A 24,296-nucleotide genomic window follows, 5' to 3' on the forward strand; every position below is an offset into this window, starting at 1 on the left:
CTGCTCTCACTTAGGGCACCACGGTGGCACATCCGCTAAAACCAATCGATCTTAACTCTCCGGCCCTGCTCGTGGAGGGAGTCCCATTAAAAGAGGTTAAAAAATGAATCATAAAAAAACCACCTTGGTAAGACATTGTCTATGTATCAAAGTAACACTGGCATTCTAACATTTTTACAAACCCAAAACATGCCTACAACGTAAAATGTGAAAGCTGTGAAAACTGTGTTGTTGTTGTTCTCACCCAGACAGTGTGCTGCCAGTGTAGATCCAGCCGTGCCCCTCAGAGGGGAGATTGTGTCTCGCTCGTCTTACCTGCCCTTAAATGCATACCAGTGCCTCTCCAGCTGTCACACCGCATCAGCCCTCCAGTGATTACTTCCACCTTGTCTCCTTCGTCAGGAAATGATTCTGACACGCACTCACACCCTGCTTTCTCCACATCAATATGCGTGCGATGGAAAAACTGCAGACAGTAAATAAATAATGAAAAAGAAGGGCAAGCCGTACTTCTCCTCCTCTATCTCTCTATTTCCCTCCATCTTTTACTCTCTCACTTTCCTGTATGAGTCAGACTTGCCCAATGCTGTGTTTTTGTGTGCATGTGTATGTTTGTCTGTGTGCATATGTGTATGTGCTCATGTATGACTTTGTGTATGTGTTTATGTGTGTGCATGTGGGAGTGTATGTGTTTGTCTGTGTGTATGTGTGGAAAAAAAGAAAAATGTGATACATTAAGAAATGGTTGCCCACCAGGAAGTTGAGGTCAAATGGGTGTTAGACTTTATTGATTTTGTCACAACCTCCGATCAATACATGGATGGACGGTCAATATAGCAACTCCCTGATGTCACACTCTAATGAAGCTTCTGTAGAACTTAATAAATCAATGAATTAATTATTTTCAATCACGCATAACATAATGCTGCTCAGTCACTCTGGAAAAAAGACATAATATTTGATATGACTAGAGAGTGGCTCAATCACTACATTTACCACCTGTCAAAACAATCCCTGACCTCCCACACCAAAACTAGCAGCTCTCCTTCCCCCAGTGGTGCCGGCTGGCCCTGTTTAGTGGTGCATCTCTCTTCTCATGTGTCAGGGCTGTGCCATGCTGGTGCCAACTCTGCATGCTGAGTGAGCTTCCCCTGCAGAAATCCCTAAGGAGATTACCCAGAAGACTCCGCTTCCCTGGGGTGGGCATGCCCACGGAACACAGCGTCTCATCAGCCAGGTTCACCCACGGAGCTGGCACCCCGGCGGGCATGCCGGAGAAGGGGCACTAGATGGCTCTACTTCTGAGTGTGTCTCGCTCTTAAAATGGAGACATTTTTAGATTTTAGACTATAGAACTGCCTCACTACGCTGGCAGTTGTTGGCAGTTATGCAAGGAACCAACTCAGACAGAATGCGTCGAAGTAATTGTGGCTTTTTTTTATGTATCCTAGTCTGCAGTCACTTGTATCATTTTAAAGTGTTCTTTTGTCATCTCTGCCATGCCATGCAGGGAGAGGAGGAGAGGGAGGATGCTGTACTGTTTGGAGATGGGTTTTCTGGAGAGCTGCGCTGTAGCTACGCCAAGTGTTTATACCGTGATGGACGCCACCGTATTTTCGTGGGAAAATACTCTCAGCCCCATACATCTTTATCCCGTTTATTTACCTTTCTCTGCGGTGGAGGAGCAAACGCTTCCAGGAGCCTTATTACTTTAAATCCCCGCCTCAGAATGCGCAGAGGCGGAGGGCTGCGGGGGGATTAGGCCGCGCTCTGATGTTGTTTAATCTCACCGTCCAGCGCGTCGCTGATGCCCGTTATCACCTTGTGATCACCAGCCGAGGGGATTTGGCACAGCCGCCACTGCTGCCGCCGCCCCTGCTCCCTCGGCCTTATCCTGCCAGCTGCTCAAACGGGGTTACGGCTCCGCACCCGTCTGGGGAAAAGAGCATGTCAGCCCTAGACCGTTTCCACATTCCTCACACACACACTCTCTCTCTCTCTCTCTCTCTCTCTCTCTCACACACACACACACTCTCACTTCTCTCTCTCTCTCTCTCTCCTTCTCTGCCTGTCTCTCTCTCACACACAGAGACAAACACTAATACATGCAGACAGACAGACACACACACACACACACAGAAATGCATACCAGCAGGCAGAAACACACAAAGAGACCATCTGTAGGAAGGATATGTTAAAATATATATCAAATATAAATATGTATACATAAACGCACACACTACATCCACACCCACACACAAAGAACAGCCCAGACATACATATACACATACACTATACATACACACACACACACAGCACAGCCCAGACATACATATACACATACACTATACATACACACACACACACACACACAGCACAGCCCAGACATACATATACACACAAAGAGATTCCAGCCTCAACCTAGCCTATTACCCTTCTGTCTCTTCCCTCTCCAGAAACCCAGAAATCGCTTGCGTGCACGAGCCGTTGGTAAGGCTTCACTCACTTCACCCCAAATCCCTTATCACCCCCCTCCCACCCCCCACGCCGTCACCACCAACCCACTCACTCAATCTCCTCTCCCTCTCTCTTTCTCTCTCCCTTCCTCCCTCCCTCCCTCTCTCCCACCCTCGCTGCCTCTCTCCGTGCATTCCAGCGTGACAAACCACATGGGATTTCAGTCGCTCTTTAAAGCCTGACGCCTCTGGGAACCACTCTCTTCACTATGCGACATTTTAGTATTCTGGGGAAGATGTGACTGAGGATGCAACGAATGCCTGATTTTTTCTCTTCTTTTTTTGTTTAGGGCTTTTTTTTTCTTTTGATGTTTCTGGATAATTTGAATAGGAATGAGGAAAAGAATTTTAAAAATGTATAGGTGATCATAATCGATGTTTAATTGTACATGTGAGAATAAAAATTTCCATTATTCATTGACATCAATTTTTTCCACATTTTTGTATCTGTTTTATTATTTTAACACATAAAAGCATCACAACAACAATTTACAAATTCTTTGTAATTTTTAAAACCAAAACACATTTACACATGCAACATTAGGGATTAAGACGATGAGTAACTTATTGAATAATTTAGTTTGGAATGTGTAACTTTGCTTCAGTTCAACAGACTATAGCAGATCAGGTACAGAATTGTGGTGGAAACATATGCACACTCCAATTTTGCAGGATAATCAACCCATAGCTTTGATGCACTTTTAGAGAATGCTGGAAATTTAGATTTTAAATGTTAACTAGAATTCCTTTACTGGTACTTCTAACTACCTTTTAGACAGCTTACTTTCAACCATTTGAATTGCAAAGAAACAAAAAAAGAAAATTTTCAAAAAGGTCAAGCAGCTATTACAAAAAGCTCATAACACCATCGTTCCAAGTTACTAGTCCAACCAAAAGCTTTCTTGTGCTCTAACATGGGATCATTTTAGTTTACACAACAAAAGTGCAACCTGTCAACAAGACAATGTGCCCTGTTCTGTCACATGCTGCACACAGCAAACACAACTAAAATGAAAAGAAAGAGTAAAAAACAACTAGCCTGCCACTGCTGTCTTCTCATGTCCAATCAATTAAGAAACAACATTTTCATGAGAGGGTTCTGAGGCTCTGCGGTAGATGGTGGCACACATCCTTGAGGTGGGCCGACCAGGCCGAAAAAGAGGTATCATTTAATGTGATTAAAAAGCAAACCTGAATGTGATGGCGAGGAATAATCACCTTAAAGATTATTGCTCCAGATCTACAGAGTGTGTTGATAATTAATCCAGGTGGCCTCATGTTATCCTTATTTCATTTGTTATGATTGTCTATTGATTCCTTTATATAAGAATGGCTGCAACTTGCACAGCCACAACACTGAAACACATTCATAGACACCCAAAATATACATTATGATACTGTCAAAAGGTACAATAATTACACAGGAAAGAAAATTACAGAGTTAAACCAACACCATAATGTTTTCTTTTTATCTTTTTTTTCTGTTTATGTCTTCCTTTTCTCCTCCAGTCGAAGTGTTCCATTTCAGGAGCCCACAAGTGCTTCTTGGAGTGAGTCAGAGCCTGACGTGTGTCAGAGTGATGTCACCAGGGTTGGGCCTTAAAAGAACCATCGGAACGCTTCGCCATTATTGACCGGTGTCCTCTGTGGGAGGGACAGACAGAGGAGAGGAGGGGAAGGAGGAAGGGAAAAAATCCAATATTAGTGAAGGGCAGACTGACAGCTGTCACAAAGACCCAAGGTAAACTGAAGAAAAAGTTCAATACACAATCCGGTGAGAGAATCACCTCACCGTTACATTAAGACATGGTGTTGTTAAGGATTCCTTTCATTTTGCAGGTGTGGTTGGGGGCATACCAATGAATCAAGAAAAGCACTTAGCTGAGTGATTAGATAGGAAATGTGGGAAACCAAAGCCCCACCCTACTCCATTCCAGAGCTGGATTTAATTTAATCGTAGAGCGACCCAAGGTGAGAGACATTGACTCCCAAACAGACAAAAATAATAATTACGGGGATGAGAAAAAATTACTGTGAATTCCCAAGAAGCAACAATGAGGCATTTAATTGCGGCAGCTCCGACTGCAGTGAGGAGGAACGGCGCGTCATCTCAATTTGAGAATGCGCCAAAGCTGGAGAACAGAGTGACAGCCTCTCCTTTTGCAAAACTAATTTGGCAGTCAGAACATAAAGTACTCAAGTCTCCAGCAATCTCCATGACCAATTAGCACATTTTTGGATTATTTGTGCCATTGACACAAAATACTGCATAGTGATGAGGACAAAAAGTCACTTCACACTATAGCCGAGTGATACCCTTTTGACAGTCAGTATGAATGGTAAGATACATTATACTGACTGAATCACAAGATAACATGTGGGCAAGAGTAAGTTTCAGTTCCAGTGCAAATTAAGTGTTGGAAGTATTTGCAGTATGCACATGCAAAAGAAGCAAACATTATAAACTGATGCTGATGTTTCTGTTTTCCTTGCATGTGCATGCATCAGTCACACAACTGACTTTTTCCTGTAAATAATAATAATAAAAAAACTGTATAGTGTCCACTACGGAGCTTGATATTTAGACACTGCAGATGGCATCTTAACAGTCTGAATGACTACAGTATCTAAGTTTTTTATCGGTCTGAATGACTATCTAAGTTTTACAGGTGGAAATCAATGTGGGAAAACAGGGCAAAGTAATGTAAATGAAAAAAGGATCAAGCTCTCTGTTTGCTATTAGCACACAAATAAGCTCCTGCAATTCTATTGGTTCTTCTTACCAAAAGTGCATGGCAACTTAGAATTTGTAATTTATTTATTTATTTATTTATGTATTTATTTATGCAGTCTTACAAACATTTTCTTCCCTACAGACTGGTACACATAATGTATATTGAAATAAATGGAGAGGATGTAAATTAATATATGTTAAATAAACAATGTAAAAGGAATTGAATCAGTTGCAGGCAAGCACAGGAGATAACATCATCAGCCAAAGCATACAAAACAAATAAACAAAACAAAATGACAGTAGCTATTCCATGACTAAGTAATGTAAGATTCTCCCCTCCCCACTGGCAGCAGTACATCTCATAGCTGTAGTGCAGACTCAGACCTTTGGACTTCATAGGGCATCATTTAATTAGCAAGGGTTCATTATCTCAATCAATGGTTTTTCCACTTTAATGAATGTGATTAGCAACTTGTGACTAAGTGTTTTGTTATACATGCTTTTAAAAACACAAAATCTATGTAGAAAATAAATTTGTATGAAACTGCTATTGTTGTTTTCTCTCTATATGTGATGTGATCTGAGAAAACCCTTCACATGGTGCAATTTTACCAACTTATGATTCTGATATACTATCCTAGCAAAATCCAAGATTTTGGGAGGATGGTATCCAGGATTTTTTTAGGGGACAGTGTCCAGAATGTTGCTAGGATGGTATCAGAATCTTAAGTTTCACCAGAGGGTTGAAACAGAGCAAAATAAAGGATTTTTGAGTGCACCATGTGAAGGGTTTTTGTAGATCGCATCACATATATCTATTTCTCTCTTTCTCTCCCTATCCTGCATTCAACCCTGTTAGGATCTCTAGTGAAGTTCATGTTTGTCACTTTTAAGGCCTGCCTTTTAGGTTTACTAAATATGAGATACTGACAAGTTATGTTTGCTGTGACCTGATAGTTAACTGGATGTTGAGAGGAAGATAGTTCACCGAATGTTCCACTCATGGGTTCTTTGCCTCTCCCCTGTCCATTAATTCTGTATATTGGGACACCTCGGCGACTGTTATCTTACTTATCATCAATATAAGGTCACAATGAGTACGTTTTTAAGGCATATCCAAAATAGCTAAAGAGGTTGTGCAAGGATCTTTTTGAATTTGTGTCCATTTTTAAATGTAACATTTTAAACTGGACTATAGCTTCTTTTAAAGCAACATGAGTTTGCATAAGCTTAACTTATTTTACACATATTGATGTCTATCTAAAATTGAGTTCCAAAAATGTCTTGTTCTGCTATTTTTGTTTGTTTAGGATGATATTGTAGTTAGGCAACCTCTTCGCAACCTCTTCGGGACAACATGCAGACCCACCTAATGTTATCTAAAAAGCAAAGTTCGATTTTGTGACCAAACAAACAAGAATTTAGATTTTTGATGTGCTACAGATGTGGTTGCATTCATATTGTTCGATATTGAATGGTGCTATGTGAGTTCTGTAGGCCTCCGGTGGTTTTCAATGCATCCACACAGCACTCTTCCATTGATTGCACTGTTTTCAATACAGCGCCGCATGTGGTACAAAGTGATATTACAATGGAACTGGGCTGGTGCTGGCTTGCAAGCTAACTTTATCTGAGCAACACAGAGCATGGTCGGTTATGATATTATGTCAAAACTGTTGTTTCTTTACATTCTGTTGATATTTATAGATCACATTAAACGTTTTAAATGTAAAAACTCCACATAGCACCTTTAATGCTATTCATTGTTATATGGTAAAGAAAACCATATCGGGCAGATGTGATGACAGTGGAGGCCAAACATTGATTTAAGACATAACTGACACGTGTGTGGCTGAGAAGGAAGGAAGCCTAATGGAGTCCACAGAAAATGAGCTGGTGACCTTGTGAAATGTGACACAAAGTAGGTTGACAGATTGGCTGAGCTCATTTTTTCATGACACAACTGCTGGTAACATTACCCAGCCCAAAGTAAGAAAACCGATCAAATTGTTCAAACTTGTTGAAATAGAGGAAGCTACAGTAGGGTCAACTCAATAAAAGTGGCTTGTATTTTTTGGCTGGCATAACAATGTGTACAAATGCTTATTTTGAGGAAGAGGATGTTTTCAGGAAGAGTACAATTTTCCCCTTTCTCTAAGGAAAAAAAAAACGTATTCATACATAACATGTACGGTTGATATCATAATGCTGAGATGTTTAGAAAATGATACGGCACTATAATACTGGTGATGGGAACTCTTTTTACCATTGTATCCTTCATTTCTTCTGTTCAATGTAAAATCAAAAAGGTATAGACTTAACAACTTGATGGTAAAATGTCAATGGAACCAACACTTGCCTAGTTTCCACAACCACAGGCATGAAATGAAGTGGTTTTGGTCAAAATTGTAAGCAAATCATATTAACTGCTCACACTATGCCACAGTCGTTTAAGACGCTGTGCTTCATGTTATACCAACATGTGTAGTATTCATAGATGCATACACACCTGGCTTTGCATGACTACATTTCACAGTGCCAGCAAAACACTTCTGTCTATTCTTAAATAAAAACACGTGTTGCACCCACAGGTAATAATGCTATGGTTATATACCATTAAATATACATTTACCATTATTAAGGGTCTTGGGGGAGAAACTGGAAACTGAAACTGAAACAGAAATTAGGAGTAGCAATGTTATGACAAACATGGCACCCACACACTTAAATAGCTCACTTATATCTTTACCTAACAATTATTTGAATGTTGGTAAAACTTTTACAAAGGTGCTAATGTAGAGATTTCACAAGGCATTGATAAGATATAAATATCTCATAAAAGCACAGTAAAAAGGAACACAACAGCTTCTCACATAATGGGTGCATCATCACATGCCTAGTTTAACATAAGCATTGTGGTGTCAGTACTTTCTGAAAACTATAACCTTGTAAATACTGACATAAGCTCATATTGTATGTTATTCATTGGTTACAAATGTGTTACAAAATACAAATTTCATACTATTCATTTGATTTATAGGGAAAATCCTCACATAATGTTACACCAAAAAGTATTATTTGTAGCAATTTTTCTTTTAAATTGATTGTGCATGTTAAATGTATATAACACAATGAAGCAATAAGTCAATGAAGTATTCTTGAATGATGATCTTGCAGCCTAAAAACATGCACAGTATAGCTATATACAACAAAGGAGACGCCAGGGATGCAAAAAAAGAAAAAAAGGGGAGAAAATGTTTATCCCGATCCATATATTCTCACATTGATCAGTCCCCAGAGGAAGTGTGGCTCGCCAGAGACAATAATGACCCTGATGTGTGCGTGCGGCATGTCTCTGTTTTGTTAAGTCCTGCAATATCGATTTGGTTCGGCTCTTGAGTGCTGCTCGGATTCACTCAGGGCTCAGGCTCGGCACACTGCAGTGACCAGGCACAAAGAAGGCTCAATTAGCACAGCTCCACGTCAGCCCGGCCTCTCCTGCGCGCGCCATCAAAATCACTCCATCAACCACCAGGGAGGGAGAGAGAGAGAGAGAGCGAGGGAGAGAGGGGGGGGGGCAGGGCGAGGGATTGTGTTACGCGAGGGATCCACAGAGCAACGCTGAGGTTTCACCTCCAATCAAGAGCGGCGCAGGCTGCTGCTCAGCCTGCCGTTAGCACCAGCCAGCCCCAACAACACACAGCTCACCAAAGAGACTAACAGGACCCCCACCACCCAGGTGAAGGAATGAACAAAATGCAACAGCCATCTTTTCAGTGCTGGAACTTGTTTACAACTGAAGAAAAAAACTAAATAATCATATGTGTAACCAGGACATCAATCAATATCTAGCAGTTTTCTTTTTTCTGTTGACAACCTTACGAGTGAAGCAAATATAAGGAATAGGCTCGGCGTATGTGAGAGATGTTAGTAATCTGGGGGAATGAGGGCAGAATGGGTCCTGAGAGAGCCTGCAGTGTGAGTTATCACTGGGTGCGTCGGGGTCCTGGCGGCCGCTGATGCTGATTGGTGATGGCAGGTGCAGTTAATGGCGGGCCTCGCGTGTCCTGCACTGATTGAGGCGAGGGGAGGGTACGATGGGAGGGGCGGCCGGGTGTCTGAACTGAGATGCTGACTCATAATCTGGCCCTAATTCAAGTGTCTGTTCTGAGGGGGGGTTCTGTAGCAACACCTCTCCAACACAGCGCCCTGCAAACCACCACGGTCCTCCTAGAGCCTCCTCTACCCGCCAGTTCCCCTCCATAGCCCTCACCCCTCCTCCTCCTCCTCCTCCTCCCAGAGCCGGCATCATATGGAGCCTGGGCCGGAGATAAACCACTCAAGACGATGAGGATGATAATGGGCAGCGCCGCAGCGCCTCAAATTCAATCAACGGCAGCACGTCAGTGCGGATGAGCGTAAAAGTGAAATATGCTCGCCGGCATGTGTTAAAGACGGCAGGCAGGAGGGCTGGAGAAACAACCTCAACCACAACGGCAACTGCTGCAGCGGCAGCCAGCACTAACAGCCACCACAGGATGAAGGGAGAAGAAAAGGAGCAATTAAATAAAGATATAAAGGAAAACCTCCCAGAGCAGCCACAGGACTATTTCCAACAAAATCCCTTTGCCAGGGAAGGGGGTATTTTAACTACAGACTGTGAATAAATTACCCTTTTGAACTCGGGGTGATTGCAAATGTGCTTGCTCCTGTTCACTTGAGACATGTCTGGCACTAACCCTTGCTGCTCTCCACCCTGCCCATCTCTTTACACATTCTCTCTCTCTCTCTCTCTCTCTCGCACATTCTCTTTCTCCCTCTGCCCACCCACTCACTCCCTCTCTCTCTCTCTTTCACACACACACACACATCCTTACACACATACACTTTCATGAAAGTTTTAATTCAGCGCAATCAAGGCAGACAGTTTCAGATATGGCTGATTTTTTTTTCTCTTTTTCTCCATTACAGTATGCTGGTGGAACCAAGATATAGCATGTGGTGCATCTAAAAACCTGGAGAGAGAGAGAGAGAGAGAGGGAGAGAGGGAGAGGCGGATGTGGCATTGAGAGACAGGGGCTCATTGTCACCGGGCAGACCTTCTTCTCCTCGCAGGAGGACGATGAATAGCAGTCTGGAGAGTGCGCTGATGTGCTCCAGAATGCTCATTATAACACACGGCCCATACGTTACACTGACATACCCATTATTTATTAACGTATGGGCTGGGAACCAGGCCACCTTCCAAAAAACTGCAATCCTTTGGAGGCAATTCTGACAGGCCTTTCTGAAATAAATAAATAAATAAATCCTCCCTCAACTCTCCCCCCTCGTTCCATTCCTCCCTCTCTTTTTGACACAGGCCCGGTCGTCTGGCTGCCATAATTACAAACACATTTCGCACAACGTCTTGACTGCAACCACACCGAAATTCAAGAACATGGTAAGGTCAGCCAATTTAAGTCTTTTTTAATCTATTGTTTCCCACAATAAATGCCTTATCAGGTGTCTGCGCCTTGACAGAATCAAGCTCGTGTCTCAAATTAGAGCGTTTCAAAGCAAACCTGACAATGACCTTGATGAGTTCTCCTATTTGAGTGAAGACAGACAAAAAAACAGCTAGAAAACTGAGCAAGCAAGTTAGACAGCGAGAAAAGGAAGAACACATCAGAAATAGGCAGGTTGGGATTGTGGGAGCCAGCCAAACATCCAGTGCCTCTCTCCAGCCTGTAAAAGGGGGAAAAAAAAGTTCCACGGGTGCAGTCAGTCCTAACTGATGTGTTATATATTGCCTGTCACTTTATTCTGCGGGAATATTGGGGCGTTGCCGAGCTCAAACCTGGAAGGTATAGCAATCCATCACAGGCTCTTGCAGGGGGAGATCTCATCTCGGAGCTGCTAGCCAATATTCTAGCCACCCCAGCGATGTATAAAAAGGGCCGGCTCAAGGCCGTCACCATGGACAGACCACTCATCTCTTCCCCTCTCTGCACGCGATTGCCTCAGCCTTGCATCACGCCAGCCACCATCATGCAAACGGCCTCATCTCAGAGGCAGTGGGAGGAAAAAAAACAACAACAGGGAAGAAGCTTGCTGCAAGTGATTGAAAGTGCTTATGAAGGCAATGGTGCTGCTTGGAGGAGATGGCTTCTGAGGCTGCATAAGCTATTTGTTGGGGTGAAATTGTTTCCTCTGGTATCAGATGTTTGGCTTGTGGATCAGCTGTGTGTGTTAAGGTCTGTTTGGTAGGCTGTATTTGATACAGTGTTCTGGGTCACTGTATCTGGCTGTGGCCCAAGCCACAATTAAGTATTTAACAATAGTGTTTTACAATAGTTCATACAGTATAAATACAATAGTGTCGTTTACCACAGGGATCCAAAATGGTTCATTTGAACATAGAGTGATTTTAAAGGTGCTCTAAGCGATGCTGGGTAACGTCACTTCTGTTGTCTTTCAAACAAAACAAGAGAGCTAGCTCGCTACTTCCTCCCCCTTCCTCCCGTGCTGCTCCCCAGCAATTGAAACTCTCCTAAACGCGCATTTCGTCTGTGATTTGCTGGAACAGTTTGTTATGTTTTTATGGGCTAGATTTGCCCAGGTTGTTTTTGGAGCCTGGGCTGTCCACAGAGATCGCGTTTTTTTACAGTGTGTTCAGGACACAGACAGCTAGTGGATGGTTAGGTTATGTTTGCAGTAAGTGACATAAAATGTTTTAGCCTAAAAAATGCGTGGCATCGCTTAGAGCACCTTTAATGTTGATATGGTTGATAGGTACATTTACCAGTTCTAGAATTCTAGCTATTTTGGTGACCAACCTGGGGTGGGGTAACTATGGCTCTATTCTGGTGCATTTTGTCAGTTCAAGCATCATATTATAAAAGACTTGTAACCTCAGATTTGCATCTCAAATCTTTCTGGGTGCTGGTGGCTATCAGGAGGTGTCTCTCATTTCCTCAGCATCCTGGGTGCATTTCACCATGGCAATAATACCACATAATGTGTTCCTTGCTATGATACCACTGCAGTGTTCCAGCAGCCTCTTAACACTATTAAACTGAGGTTAGGCTTTTATTATCGCCATAAAAATGTGAAAAAAGAACCTATAGCCTTTTTTAGAGGTCTGAGAATACTATGTAATGAAGTCAAACTGGGTCAGCCAAAACAAAAAAAATACAATGCAAATTGGGACTGGGCATATGAGTGAGTGTCACAAATCAAATTTTGTCACGTTTTTATAAATGACGTGCAGTGATTGCAGGTAGTCAGAGTGTGTCTTTTGTTCAATGAGTTTGCAGATCTGAGATCATCTTGCTGTGCCGTACAGAAGCCCCTGAAGCATGATTAACAAGTGTTAGGGGAGAGGCGTCTACTTAATTTGAGCCACTCATTACCAGCTGATAAAGACGATAACAAGAAAAACAAAAAAAAACTGGCCTGCAGGCACATTAATATCACAGAGCCGTCAGGTGATGGGAACAGGAAAGCAGCGTCCCATCCCTGTGGGTACTTCCTCTCTCTATACCCTCTCTCCCTCTCACTGCCACTCCGGTGTGGGGGCTAGCACACGGCATGCAAATGTCATCTCCATGCTCTGCGGCGCTCACTTTTGGACACAACAAAGTCCCATGAGGCCAGCCCTCCGACCAGCGCACTGGTATGCCCACGCACATTCTGGCATCTGGTGAACTGAATCCTGGTCCAAGCAAATCAAGCTAAGTGTGTTGCGGATGTTCGTGAGTAACAGGGAATTTGTATTTTTTTTTTCCCTTCTTTTTGCTGACACTGCAAAAGTCCAGAAATGGTGGTGTGCTGTAGAGAGCCAGCGTCTGTTGATGGGGGTGTGGCCACAGGAGAGAGATTAGACATGGGGCAGCGAAGGAAAACGGAATCCATCTCCCTCTCAGAAACATCCTAAAGCTGATTACAGTTTTGGAGACTCTGAGTGTGCATGAGAGAGAGAAAGAGAGATGGAGAGAGAGAGAGAAAGAAAGAAAGAAAGAGAGATATGAGTGGGGGGGGGGTTGACGACAGACCGTAGAGCAATTAGCATAGATGCAATACCGTCGCAGTCCTCTGACTTGATATTTGACCTTCTGCGAGAGAGTTGCCAAAAACCACTCTAGAGATCCAGAGCGCCATATGGCACGGTGCCACCAGAGGCCAAGCACTGTGTGTCCCTCTTGGGCCCCCGTATGCAAATGGGGAGAATGTAATTACAGTAGAGTATTCCTATAGGATCTCTACTTTACATGCCTCCTATAGGGGTGGATTTGCATAGAGACTGGACTAGCAAATAGGTCTGGCACTATCAAAAACTCATCTCCCGCATTGTATACCAACTTTAGGATAGCTGGATGGCATTATAGATTAACTATTCTGTCAGCAAATTAAAGCCTGTAATGGGTTCACTTTTTTGCCCATGTGTAACATGTAAAACAAAATCCTGTTTAAAAGGAAAACAAATCTTTTTATATCCAAACCTATACCTAAATTGGTCTGCACTGCACAAAAGGTTCATCACTGTCTGTCCAAGTAGATATGACACGTATGGCCTCTTTCAAGCATGAATTCTAAGTTGACCTTTCCATTGGAGACCAGCTTTAGCTGTGACCCTTTTGCATCTAACATGTCTTACAAAATGGTTGTTATGATGAATTTGTACTTTCACCTGCATCCAACCTGGAAATTAAAAAGATATATGATAATTTTAAACTTCTACACTTTTGTCATGAACACACAGTAGTGCTGAGTGTGTGACCTTGAGAGGTGTGTATTTGGACATTTTCCTTATTTACCTTATAAGAAAAGCACAATACTGCTTTCTATATGAAAAAGAGAATTTACAGACCTGAAGTCAAGTGACTGCAACATCAGCCAGCATACATTCAGTGTAACACTGACAAAGTCTACAGGTGTAATAATGGCAATACATATACAGTAAGAGGCATTTCGGTTAAAAACAGCTGTTCCTTAGGCCCTCGCGTTGTTCCCGTGCCTGGGTCTAGCGGTGAGGGGGATCTCAGGCCCACACAGTGAGGAGGAGGGCGAGAGGCCAGGGCTCCTCCGAAGAGCATTGGCCTCACTGCCACGCCTGGCTGCAGGGTCAAGCCCATGAGCAGTGCCCTTACCACAGGCGCGCTCACCTGCGCCACCTCCCCCCCCTCCCATCCATTTCAATTAGCCTTCCCCTCGTGCTCCTCTGTGGCCTGCGCCGTGTCCCTCTCCACATGCTGCAGGCAGACTAATGTGGACAGAGCCCAGGCTCGCAGCAATGTGGACATACGAAAACAAACAAGGAAAGAGATCAGCTTGGGAAGGTCAGCTCTGGAAGAAGGATACTAAGGGGGAAAATGAGGGAATGGGGGGGGGGGGGGGGCTTATACTGTTTTAATGTATTCCAGGAAGGGAAGAGGGAGGTGAGAGACGGAGGCCAGGTTCGGGGAGAGGGGAGCAGGGTCCAGCCCTTTTTTGACCGAGTGGAGCAGGTAGATGGCTCCTCTGGGGGTTTGCTGCGAAAAAAAAAAAAAAAAAAAGTGCACCTCCCCGGCAGCACACGGCCCTTTTGAGCGACACAGCGTCAGCGCGTCCGTGCGAGCGTGGCGGGGAGCCATGTGGGTGTAGCGAAGCGAGCACCAGCATATTGCCAGCTCTCTGAAATGTTAAATCAAAATGCAAAGTAGGAGAGGGGCCCTCTGCTCTCTCAGCAGACACGCCAGCATATGTGTGGGAGCTCAGAATGGCACTGGGGCCCTAAATGAGGAACACTGATATATTGAGGCATTTTGACACCTTACGAAACCTTATGGTACGACATGTGTGTCTCTGTAATGATGTATATTTATTTACATTTATGCAAGACTATGGATTATCTTGTAGGCTATTTGACCATCTCTAATAGATTGGAACAGATTCTGAGTTGTAAAATTTGAGAAATATTCTTTGGCATATACACATTCATGATTCATGGAGTCTATTTTCTTTATTTTTGCTTCATAACAAACAAAAGGCCAAGGCTCTAGAGCCTGAGTTGTATGGAAAGGTATACACTGTGCATAAAAACACCTTTTTCTAAGAGGCACTTAGAAAAGAGAACTTCCTCTCACTCATTTTGCTTAGTCATTCCAGCTCCCCACTGATAGGGTGGAGGAGAGGGTTATCATTTGTCAAAACACAACGACTCAACACCCACCGATTGATGCACATCACTTACTCTTTTCAATCCTGTGCACTAAAAGGTTGTTTGTTGGGACAAAGAGCGCTACATGAAATTGAGGATGCCGAGTGCCTGGACTCAGCTGGGGTCATCATGAAAACTCTCCTGAGTCTGCACGAGAACTTGCGTCACTCTGACATTTTGTAACCCCTGGGTCTCGTCGAGAAAAACACTGAAATGCCTCTGCGTGCGCTGGCGAGTATCAGATGTTGAGCATAAAATATTCATATTTGAAAGCAGACCCACGGAAGGAGAGGTGGCACGTGTGGAACGGGCAGCTGGACACCAAGACACTTAAGAGTGTTTTTGGACTTCCTCTGTAACTCATGTTTGCCGTAATATTTCTAACTTTGCTTAACAGACCTGTGCAAAATTATCCATGGTATTTATTGGAACATATTTAATTTCAACTCCTTTAAGAAAGCCTATTCATTATGTATATCAAGAGAACTCTGACACTGTTAATATGTTTTTTTTCGTTCTAAAACCAGACAATAAATCTCTCCGTCCAGAGTGCTACATTTCACCACACAGCAGACATTTTTTTCCAACTCTTTTTTTTTTTCAAACAGGTTCCCTGTAATGACGAGATACCTTTTAACTTCTCAGCCAGAGCCGGCATCAATTATTTACAGTCATCTGTTTAAAATTTAAAGTGCCACACATTAACGTCCTCCGCACCTGCACTTTCACGCTGTCCACCTCTCTGTTCGTTGCCAGTCCCCTCCCCCCACCACTGCCCTATGATGCGGCCAATGACAATGAGTCCCCTTTCACCGCTGAACCGAGGATGTTAAATCACACAGGGGCAGGGGAGGCGACAGGCCACGCGCTGTAAGGGCACAGGCCGGCCGCCTCCCATTACGCCTTGGCCTTAATTGGTGGCAGTGGCAAAAACTATAAATTCTTTAACAGCGCCATGGCAGCCTTCACGAGACGCCCTAAGGCCCTGGGAGCCGAACTGCCACTGCAAATGGAAGCTGACAGGAAATCCACAGTGCATGATGCAGTGAGAATGAGAGAATTAAAAAAAAGAAAGCAAGGGTAAGAAACAGAACCCTCCCGTGCTCTCTAAGCAGCCCAGCGCACCACGCCAGTAGATGTCTACAATTAAGTGGTCTGTGTTGCTGCTCGGGTGGCAAAATCCCATTGTCTTGACAGGAGCTTAAGGTTGCCCTTTCGGTTGGAGACGCATTGCACGTTTCAAGGCCCTGATTTTTTTTGTCTACCCTTTCCCACCCCCCACCCCCCAGACCTCCGTCAAATTAATCTGCAGTTTTAAAGCTTGAATAAATCCAGTAAGTTAGAGATCTGCAGATCTAAAGGCTGCCTGTCCCTTAGGCCTCTCGCGTCTCTCTACCAGTCTCTCCCCCCCCCCCCCCCTTTCAGCCCCACTCCTCAGCCTGCGGAGATTGGCTGGGAGCACTCGCCGTTATCTCCAGGGAAGCAAAGGTTGGGGGAGGGAGGAGGGAAGGCCACAGATTCATCCTTATCTATTCTGAGCACACCTAAAACAAATTAGACCTGGCCAGCGTCGTTTATTTGGCTCCTGAGCTCTCATTAAGAGACGTCTCCTGCCATCTACTCAAGGTCCTGCCACCCCACCCCATTTTTGAGGAGGGGGAGAGTGTGAGTTTTTTTTTCAGTTCCAAATGAAATTAAAAATGGGCAGCCAGCCTAGCCATTCTCCTTATTATGAATACAATTTCAGCATAGCACAAAGAAGACAGCTACTCAGGTTTTTTTAGCTCCATCCCCCTTTTTCTTTAACATATTTAAAAACTTGATGCATTTTGCAGTACTTGTTAATTGTCTTAAATTTCAAGGGCCTATATTCAATTGCATACAACCTAAATGGTTTTCTCTCTAGCCACACCATAACACTGTCAATCATATCAGCACCCCCCTGGTTGTTGCTTGTCAAGGCTATACTATCATGTCCTTTGAGACCATTGTGCTGCCGGTAATGCAGAAGTTTTTTACAATGTGCTCACCTCTGTGGAAACTTGGAACAGAAATCTGTAATATGTGTCTTATTGTCTTTCAAACATGTGACAGGGGATGGTTGTGCAGATATTCATCTGTCAGCATTTGACAACACGAAGCCTGGGTTGAGTAGCAGTGTCTAGAGGACTGCAGAATTCAGATATTTCAAAATTCTTAAAGGATTCCATGGTTGGTATGAGGGGAAAAAAATGTCTGTCAAGAAATTAGATGGAACTACTGATAGTGGCATTGAAAGCAGACATACTTGATTGCAGACCTTCAGAGGAGTCTGTGCTTAGGCTAGAGAGTAGATTTTGTGTCGATATGAAGATGTAGACAGATATGGACAGTTGAGATAGAGAGGGTGAAAAAAAAGCTATTTCACTTTTAAGGAAAAGGTCATCAGGACCAAATCAGGACATCCCAAGTGGAACGGCATGCATATTTCATATCCACTGCTACCTCTCTCTTCTACTTTATGCACATTGTTGAATGCTGCCTTCACCCTCCCATTCACCACCAGCTGTTTCCCATCGCCATGAGTGACATTGGAAGGCTCACTAGCAACTCAACCCACTCCACTAAGAGACACTTCAGCTACATTCACTTGAACAACCAACAGGTTTAAAAGTAATTTACTATGAAAATTATGTTATGCTGAATATCAGTATGCATATGATTGATTGATAAATTTCGGTCTTTGGAAAATGTTATAACAGTGTGAAATAGCTTCTAATGTTTGAACTGCCAATGACCCAATCACTTATATAATTTAACTGGTATGAATAAATTAAGCATGCAATTTATGCAGTAGCATCTTGTTTTTTTATATACACCTCTACAGTATATACACCTCAAGAGCAAGATTTTAACATTATAGCTGTATACCATGTTTTGGTCTTCACTAATTCAGTACTTGCACAGTGTATGTATGTCAAGAGGATCAACTGATATGAAAAGGGAAAGGAAATCACATAGCCCCGGGTCATGTGTACACTTAATGCATTTAAATAAATCTGGGGGGAAATGTATAACTGGGCTTCATGGAACCTCATCTTGGATGCAAGCTTTTCTGTTGGACATAATAAGTACATTGCTCTTTCACTATATGGATTGAAAGAATGACAGGCACACATAAACACCTACATCCCCCCCTTACACACACACACACACACACACACACACACACACACACACACACACACACACACACTCACACAGTTAGCCCAAACCCAAGGAGAAGCAAAACAGAGACCTGTGTGCTTACCACTCGGCCCAAGGCAGGCAGAGGTAACTGCTCTGGAAATGTTAGGTTAGATGAGATGCCTCCGCTAGACTAATCCATTCTGGGGCCTGTGAGCCTGCCGCACAACTGCACAGCAGTGACACGGGGCAATCCCCCAAGGTCTTGCATTAGCGCTCTAAATTAAAGGGGGTATTAGATTAAATTGGCTCTCCGATTTCAGGGGTGTGAGTAAAATTCTGATTTGCATTTTCCACTGCTGCTTAAGATATAATTAGTTCAGGGTAATTCCCTAGTGGAAAACACTGACAGCCAAATCTTACTGGCTGCTGGTAGCTTAACAGCTCCTGCAAGGCAAAAGGTACAATCTGCTAATGTTTACATGTTGGTGTGTGCATGTGTGTGGGTGTCTGCTCATAGGAGAGCGAGGTCTCTGCGTCTTTCACAGTGTGCCTATGCCTTGGCCACATGTGTCTGGGTGTGTGTGTGCTTCTGTATGTGTGTGAGAAATGAAAACAGCATGTATGTGAGACTGGCTGTGTGGGCTGGGAATTGTAATAAGCCCCTTGGCAAACTAAGCTCTGCCTGCTTCCTTCACCCCAAGCAGAACACCCTTATATGATGGCATCATGGCCAGCCCTGTTTGTTGTGAGCACATATGGTGTCTCACAGGGCGGGGAATCTTGCGCCGGATATGAAAATAGTAAGATGTTTGCCAAAGTGTGAGCAGGCAGATAACTTCACACCTTCATACTTCTTAGAGCCTCAGCACATTTCCTCTGCACTTTGTTCTATAATTACAGAACAGACAAATAATAATTATCAGGCAGGGCAACCTATGATATAAATTATAGCACCCAGTCAACTAGTCATTTCTTAAAAAGCAAGTTTGGATGTGTTTTGGTGTGCCCCTTGTTTCCTTACTTCCCTCATAGTAAATTCAGATGTCTTAGAAAATGGATGTTTTTTCAAGACAAAGCCAACCCTGTATTAGGCATGCACCAGGCTCTTCCTGGACACCTGTTTGAAACACCTGTTAGTGCATGATATATGAAGTAAACATCAAATGAGCTTCCCATTAGCCCGCCTGGCGAGCACTCCACTAGGCACCACCTGTAACCTTTACATGTAAAAACATGCAGATGTTTTTTAGCGGGAACACAGGGCTTGTGCCATTTATTCTCTTTTTACACCACGCTCCCGTCCAGCTGTCTTTTTCACAATTTATATAGACTATCCAGGATATATACCAGCAACCCACCAAACACAAGGTAAAAACCACAAGTTCCTTAAAGCTAAGGCAAGCAGTGATGCTAATGAGCAGTGCTGTGGGGTGACGTCTCGGCACTGTGTTTACTCTATGAACTGAGCTCCAAAACAAGCCGTGCATTCTAATGGGAAGGAGACCAGTAATCATTTTGCACTTCAATACCAGTATTTTCTCCATAGCAGGAGGAAGGAAGAGGCAGAGTGGTATTCAATTAAAAGAAATGGATGGAAAAATCACACCAAGCTCCAGGCCATCACGTTCACAACAAATCACATGTGCAATTGGTGTACAACTTTGCTATTAATAAATTAATGGGCTTGAAAATTGGAATTGCTATTGATATGTGCAACCCTAATACACTAATTTTATTCCACACATCAGTAGTTGAGTAGTTAAGTGAATGTGTGTACAAACTACTTAACATAACCAGACTTGACCAAAAAGTTAAACCCTAGTAAGTGACCTTCATAATCAACACAGAAGCGCCAACATGTTCAACTCTACAGCAACAGTAACAACATTTCAGCAAGTAAGACCCTCGATTGCTGGCATTGCACATAGACACTTGTCCCTAGAAGTTGTTGTGTGTATTGCATATGGGAGAACAATATCTAAACGGTATTCTGAAAATAGATACTATCCTTTGTGCATTAACACCAACATAGGCATACAAAATGCTGGACTCAGCAAAGAACTCAAATATTTAATTGAGCAAACTATCTATGTCTTCATGACTCAGGACATGGATTCCTGTAATTTCTCTGAAGGAATGGACAATTTCTAGGCCTGTTTCCATACAGTATGGCTGAAATCTAGACTTTCCACTGAGGGGGGTTAGGGGAACTGGCAGCAGCAATCTTAGCCATCGCTCTGAGCGTCTCATGGTGGTCGGGGCTTGTGGGATATTGATTCACCCCCGTCCAGAGACGGTTTCCATAATTGGTTAAAATGACCAAGTGCAGAGAGGGATGGCTCTCTGCTGAAAACCATTTCCCAGCTCAGCTTGGAATGGAGCCAAGCCTGGGGTTGTTCGGATGCGTTCCAGCCCCAGCCTGACTGGCAGCAATTAGGGGTGTCTGAGCCAAGCTCAGCTTGCGCTCCGCACAAACACCCCTAATTACTGCCAATTAGGCTAGGCGGGTAGGCAGATTTGAGAAGCCGGGGGGATGTTCAGGCATGGGTGGGCATGGAAACAATTTTCAAGGGCTTAGAACGTGACTGGAAGAAAAGGTTAATGCTTTAGAGTGCAGGGGGATAATAACAAAAGGAAAAAAAGGGGGAAGTGCAGCCCCAGTCTCACCTCCAGCGACGAGCCCGGCTTCTTCTTCAGCTCCTCACATTTCCTAAATTTGCAGATCTGGTGGCCCGTTTTGCGGTTCCGACAACTGCTGCACACCCCGCAGTTGATTAGCCTCCTGCAGGGCGCGCAGACCCCACACCTTTTCCTTTTCTTCTTGGCTGGGTTTCCACTGGATGCCGAGGAATTATTCTGTGGGCAGTCTGCCAGATTGGCAATTTGAAACGCACTGTCTGTAACGGCTGCTGAGGCTGCGGGGGAGTGAAGGGCTGTCATGACGATGACCCCGGGAGGTAATGAGATGCCCCCTAAAGCCGGAATAGCGGAAAAAGTTCCAACGCGTTCCGGGAGATTCATTATCTCTGCTTCAGCAGCGCCGCATTTCAGCTTGTTCATGCATTCTCCTGCTAAAGGTCTGCAGTGTTCGGGGGATAAGGTAGAGAGGAAATTATTATTTGCCATTTGCAGCGTCTCTGGCGACACGCCAGGCTTCCCCGGCCTCTGGGAGTCATTTCTGTGCATGCTGGTCCTATTAGGGTTTATTGCCGCTGATTTCCTTCCCCAGAGCATGGCGTTATCACAGTTCCAAGGGGACACGCCGATTCTGGCACTGGGAAAAATTGGCGTTGTGATGCGGGCGATTTTTGCAGTCTGTGGAAATGCCCCATTGTTTTTATAAAAGTTTGCAAAAGACCTGTACCTTTCCATTTCTGCATTGTAATCCAACAGCTGGCTTAATCCACCATCCTGAAGATTATCCTTTTGCAAGAGAGACACGTCAGCATTCTGTCCATTCTCAATGCAAAGTGGATTGTTTATATTTGACATGGCTGATGGTAGTTTTCAAGGGGCTTGGAAGTAAAGTCTAAGGTTGAGTTGGCCTTCGTCTAGCTGAAGCTGGTTATGAACAATACGTTACCATCCTGGTTTATCCTCTCCGGTACTAAAACAAGAAAACAACAATTACAGGTGCAACCGACAAACATCCCCCATCACCCCCAACCCAGCATTTCTCCAAGTTATGGAAGAGATAAGAGCTCTGTATATGAAGAATCAGCTGGCATTTCATTTATTTTTCCTGACTGCTTTTTTAATGAAATGTATCTCACATTCTAGAGGCTGATGCTTATCTGGTGACAATAATATGATACCTGTGACACATGAACGTGACACTGTAATAGGAAACAAAAATTAGTACGCTTGAACAGACACTTGAAGTGCCAAGTCAGGCATTCAAGAATGTACTGTAGAATGACAAGAGTTTGAGACTGAATCAGCATTACTTGCTGCAATCAAGGATTGTACGACAGAGTTAAGTATACCTGCACACTTGGTGTGCATGAGTAGCATAATCACCTAGTAGTTAATGTAAACAGAAAGAACATTAAAAATAAACTTAATAGGCCTTGAATAAATCCAAGTAAATAAGACCAATAGCATCCAGCTCTGGAAACTTGCAGCAGACACACCAAAACAAAGACATGCAATATGACTGTGGTACAGTAAATGGAACCCTTAGTATTCACAAACAGCACTGCTATTCCAAAACCTACAGGCGATTTGCCTTCGATGTACATGCACCTCATTCAGGCTTTTTAGAGACCACCTGGTATTCATTCATTGCCATCTCTATTACATTTCCTCAATGGCATGGAGATAGCCACTGGTGAATTTCAACCTCTTCAAGCCCCAGACCCGACAACTGTAGTGTCAGCTGCCTTAGGGGGACTCCATTTCCCCTCCTCCAGTCTGTCTGGATCTTGTTTCCACAGATAAAAGCCCATTAGACTGCTAGCATTACCTTTTTCTGGGGCTCTTATTCTTTTTAATTGCCAAAACCGATCCATTTTCAGAACACTACAGCATTTCAAATCACTTCCATGCAAGAGCCCAACAGCTGGCTCAGAGATGAATTATAAATATGCGGACAGGAACTAGTGAGACCAGGCTACTGGGTGGCCTTAGGAAGCTCTGTGAATAATTCAACACATGCAAAATATTAATATTACTTTTAGTGAAAATATATCCCACATAAATTGGTCTCCACAAAATACTCACACACCATATGACTGAAGTATTGATGCTATTCTTTCACATCATCCATCAATAAACACTAATAGTCCGGAACTGGAAGTAAAATGCCCATTTAGTCTAGCTAAGCCATAAAAACTATACATTTACAAATAAAGTAAACAAAATAGAGCTTATTTTTCTAAACAAACCCATGCTATTTCTATATGTCTATACAAGCATGTGCTCTGCATCCACCGAGAATATACAATACTAGTAAACAAAACCTACGTGGGCTTAATGATCGGCCCTCCTCCGGGTCATTATTACTTAATCAATTCACCCCATGAGCAAAATACGCAGCCGCGGGCAATCAAGTCACGGCTATCGATTTTCAGGCTGTAAACAAAGTTTAGAGGAACCGAAATGTTCGATACTTAGGGGAGACAGAGGGAGGGCGAAAGTACTGCGCGTCCCGATGACGAGCCCTTATGCTGCTGCACCACCGTGCCATTAATTACGCCGCGTCTGGTCTGTCGGAGACATTCAGATCAAAGGTCATGTACAGAAAATCCGAGGAGGGGTCTGAACGGTGCGAATAAACCGATAAAATTAATCCGCCTGCGCCCAGATCACTTTGACGCCAGCATAACCCACGTAAAAGAAAAAAGGAAAAAGGTAAAGCGGGTAGTCAGAAAGCATGCAAATCTGACGCTTGACAGGGGAAAATGGAAGAGCATCACCTACCAGATTCCTGGTGAGAACAGATTCCAGACGCTAGCAGTCTGCCGATATAAAGCAGCACATTACTGCTTAGCGTAATGAAGAAAAATAAGATACAAGATATAGGAGCACTCTGTCTCACACAGACACACATACACAACGCTCAAAACAAAAGAACCATTTTAACGACTTCTGTGTCGGAAAACAAAAGTACAAAAAACAGCGGTAGTTTAAAAACAGCTTTCTTGAGCGCCACAGCGCCGTGGGGAAAAATATCGAAGGGTTAGGTGTTTCCTCTTGG

At 43.6% G+C, this 24,296-nt stretch overlaps 1 protein-coding gene across 1 annotated transcript; it reads right to left on the reverse strand.

The window, feature by feature from the left end:
* Nucleotides 1-2,971: 2,971 nt before the first annotated feature.
* On the reverse strand, nucleotides 2,972-24,296 carry cxxc4 (CXXC finger 4). Its single transcript, XM_076295970.1, has 3 exons — nucleotides 24,020-24,296; nucleotides 21,266-22,205; nucleotides 2,972-4,160 (listed from the first exon to the last, which is right to left on the reverse strand). The coding sequence occupies exons 2-3, from the start codon at nucleotides 22,088-22,090 to the stop codon at nucleotides 4,116-4,118; spliced, it is 870 nt and encodes a 289-aa protein (XP_076152085.1). The 5' UTR covers nucleotides 22,091-22,205; nucleotides 24,020-24,296; the 3' UTR covers nucleotides 2,972-4,115.

This window comes from Alosa pseudoharengus, unplaced genomic scaffold (assembly GCF_046254945.1).
Source record: "Alosa pseudoharengus isolate Yale_2024_CS ecotype anadromous, Long Island Sound unplaced genomic scaffold, YU_APseudo_1.1 YU_APseudo_1.1_scf_2, whole genome shotgun sequence".
Lineage (NCBI taxonomy): Eukaryota > Metazoa > Chordata > Actinopteri > Clupeiformes > Clupeidae > Alosa > Alosa pseudoharengus.

Excerpts from the sequence above, each read along its gene's own strand:
- cxxc4 (XM_076295970.1), bottom strand. The coding sequence starts at position 22,090 with ATGTCAAATATAAACAATCCACTTTGCATTGAGAATGGACAGAATGCT. Across the intron at positions 4,161-21,265 it reads AGCCGGGCTCGTCGCTGGAG|AGGACACCGGTCAATAATGG; the intron begins GTGAGACTGGGG and ends TCCCTCCCACAG.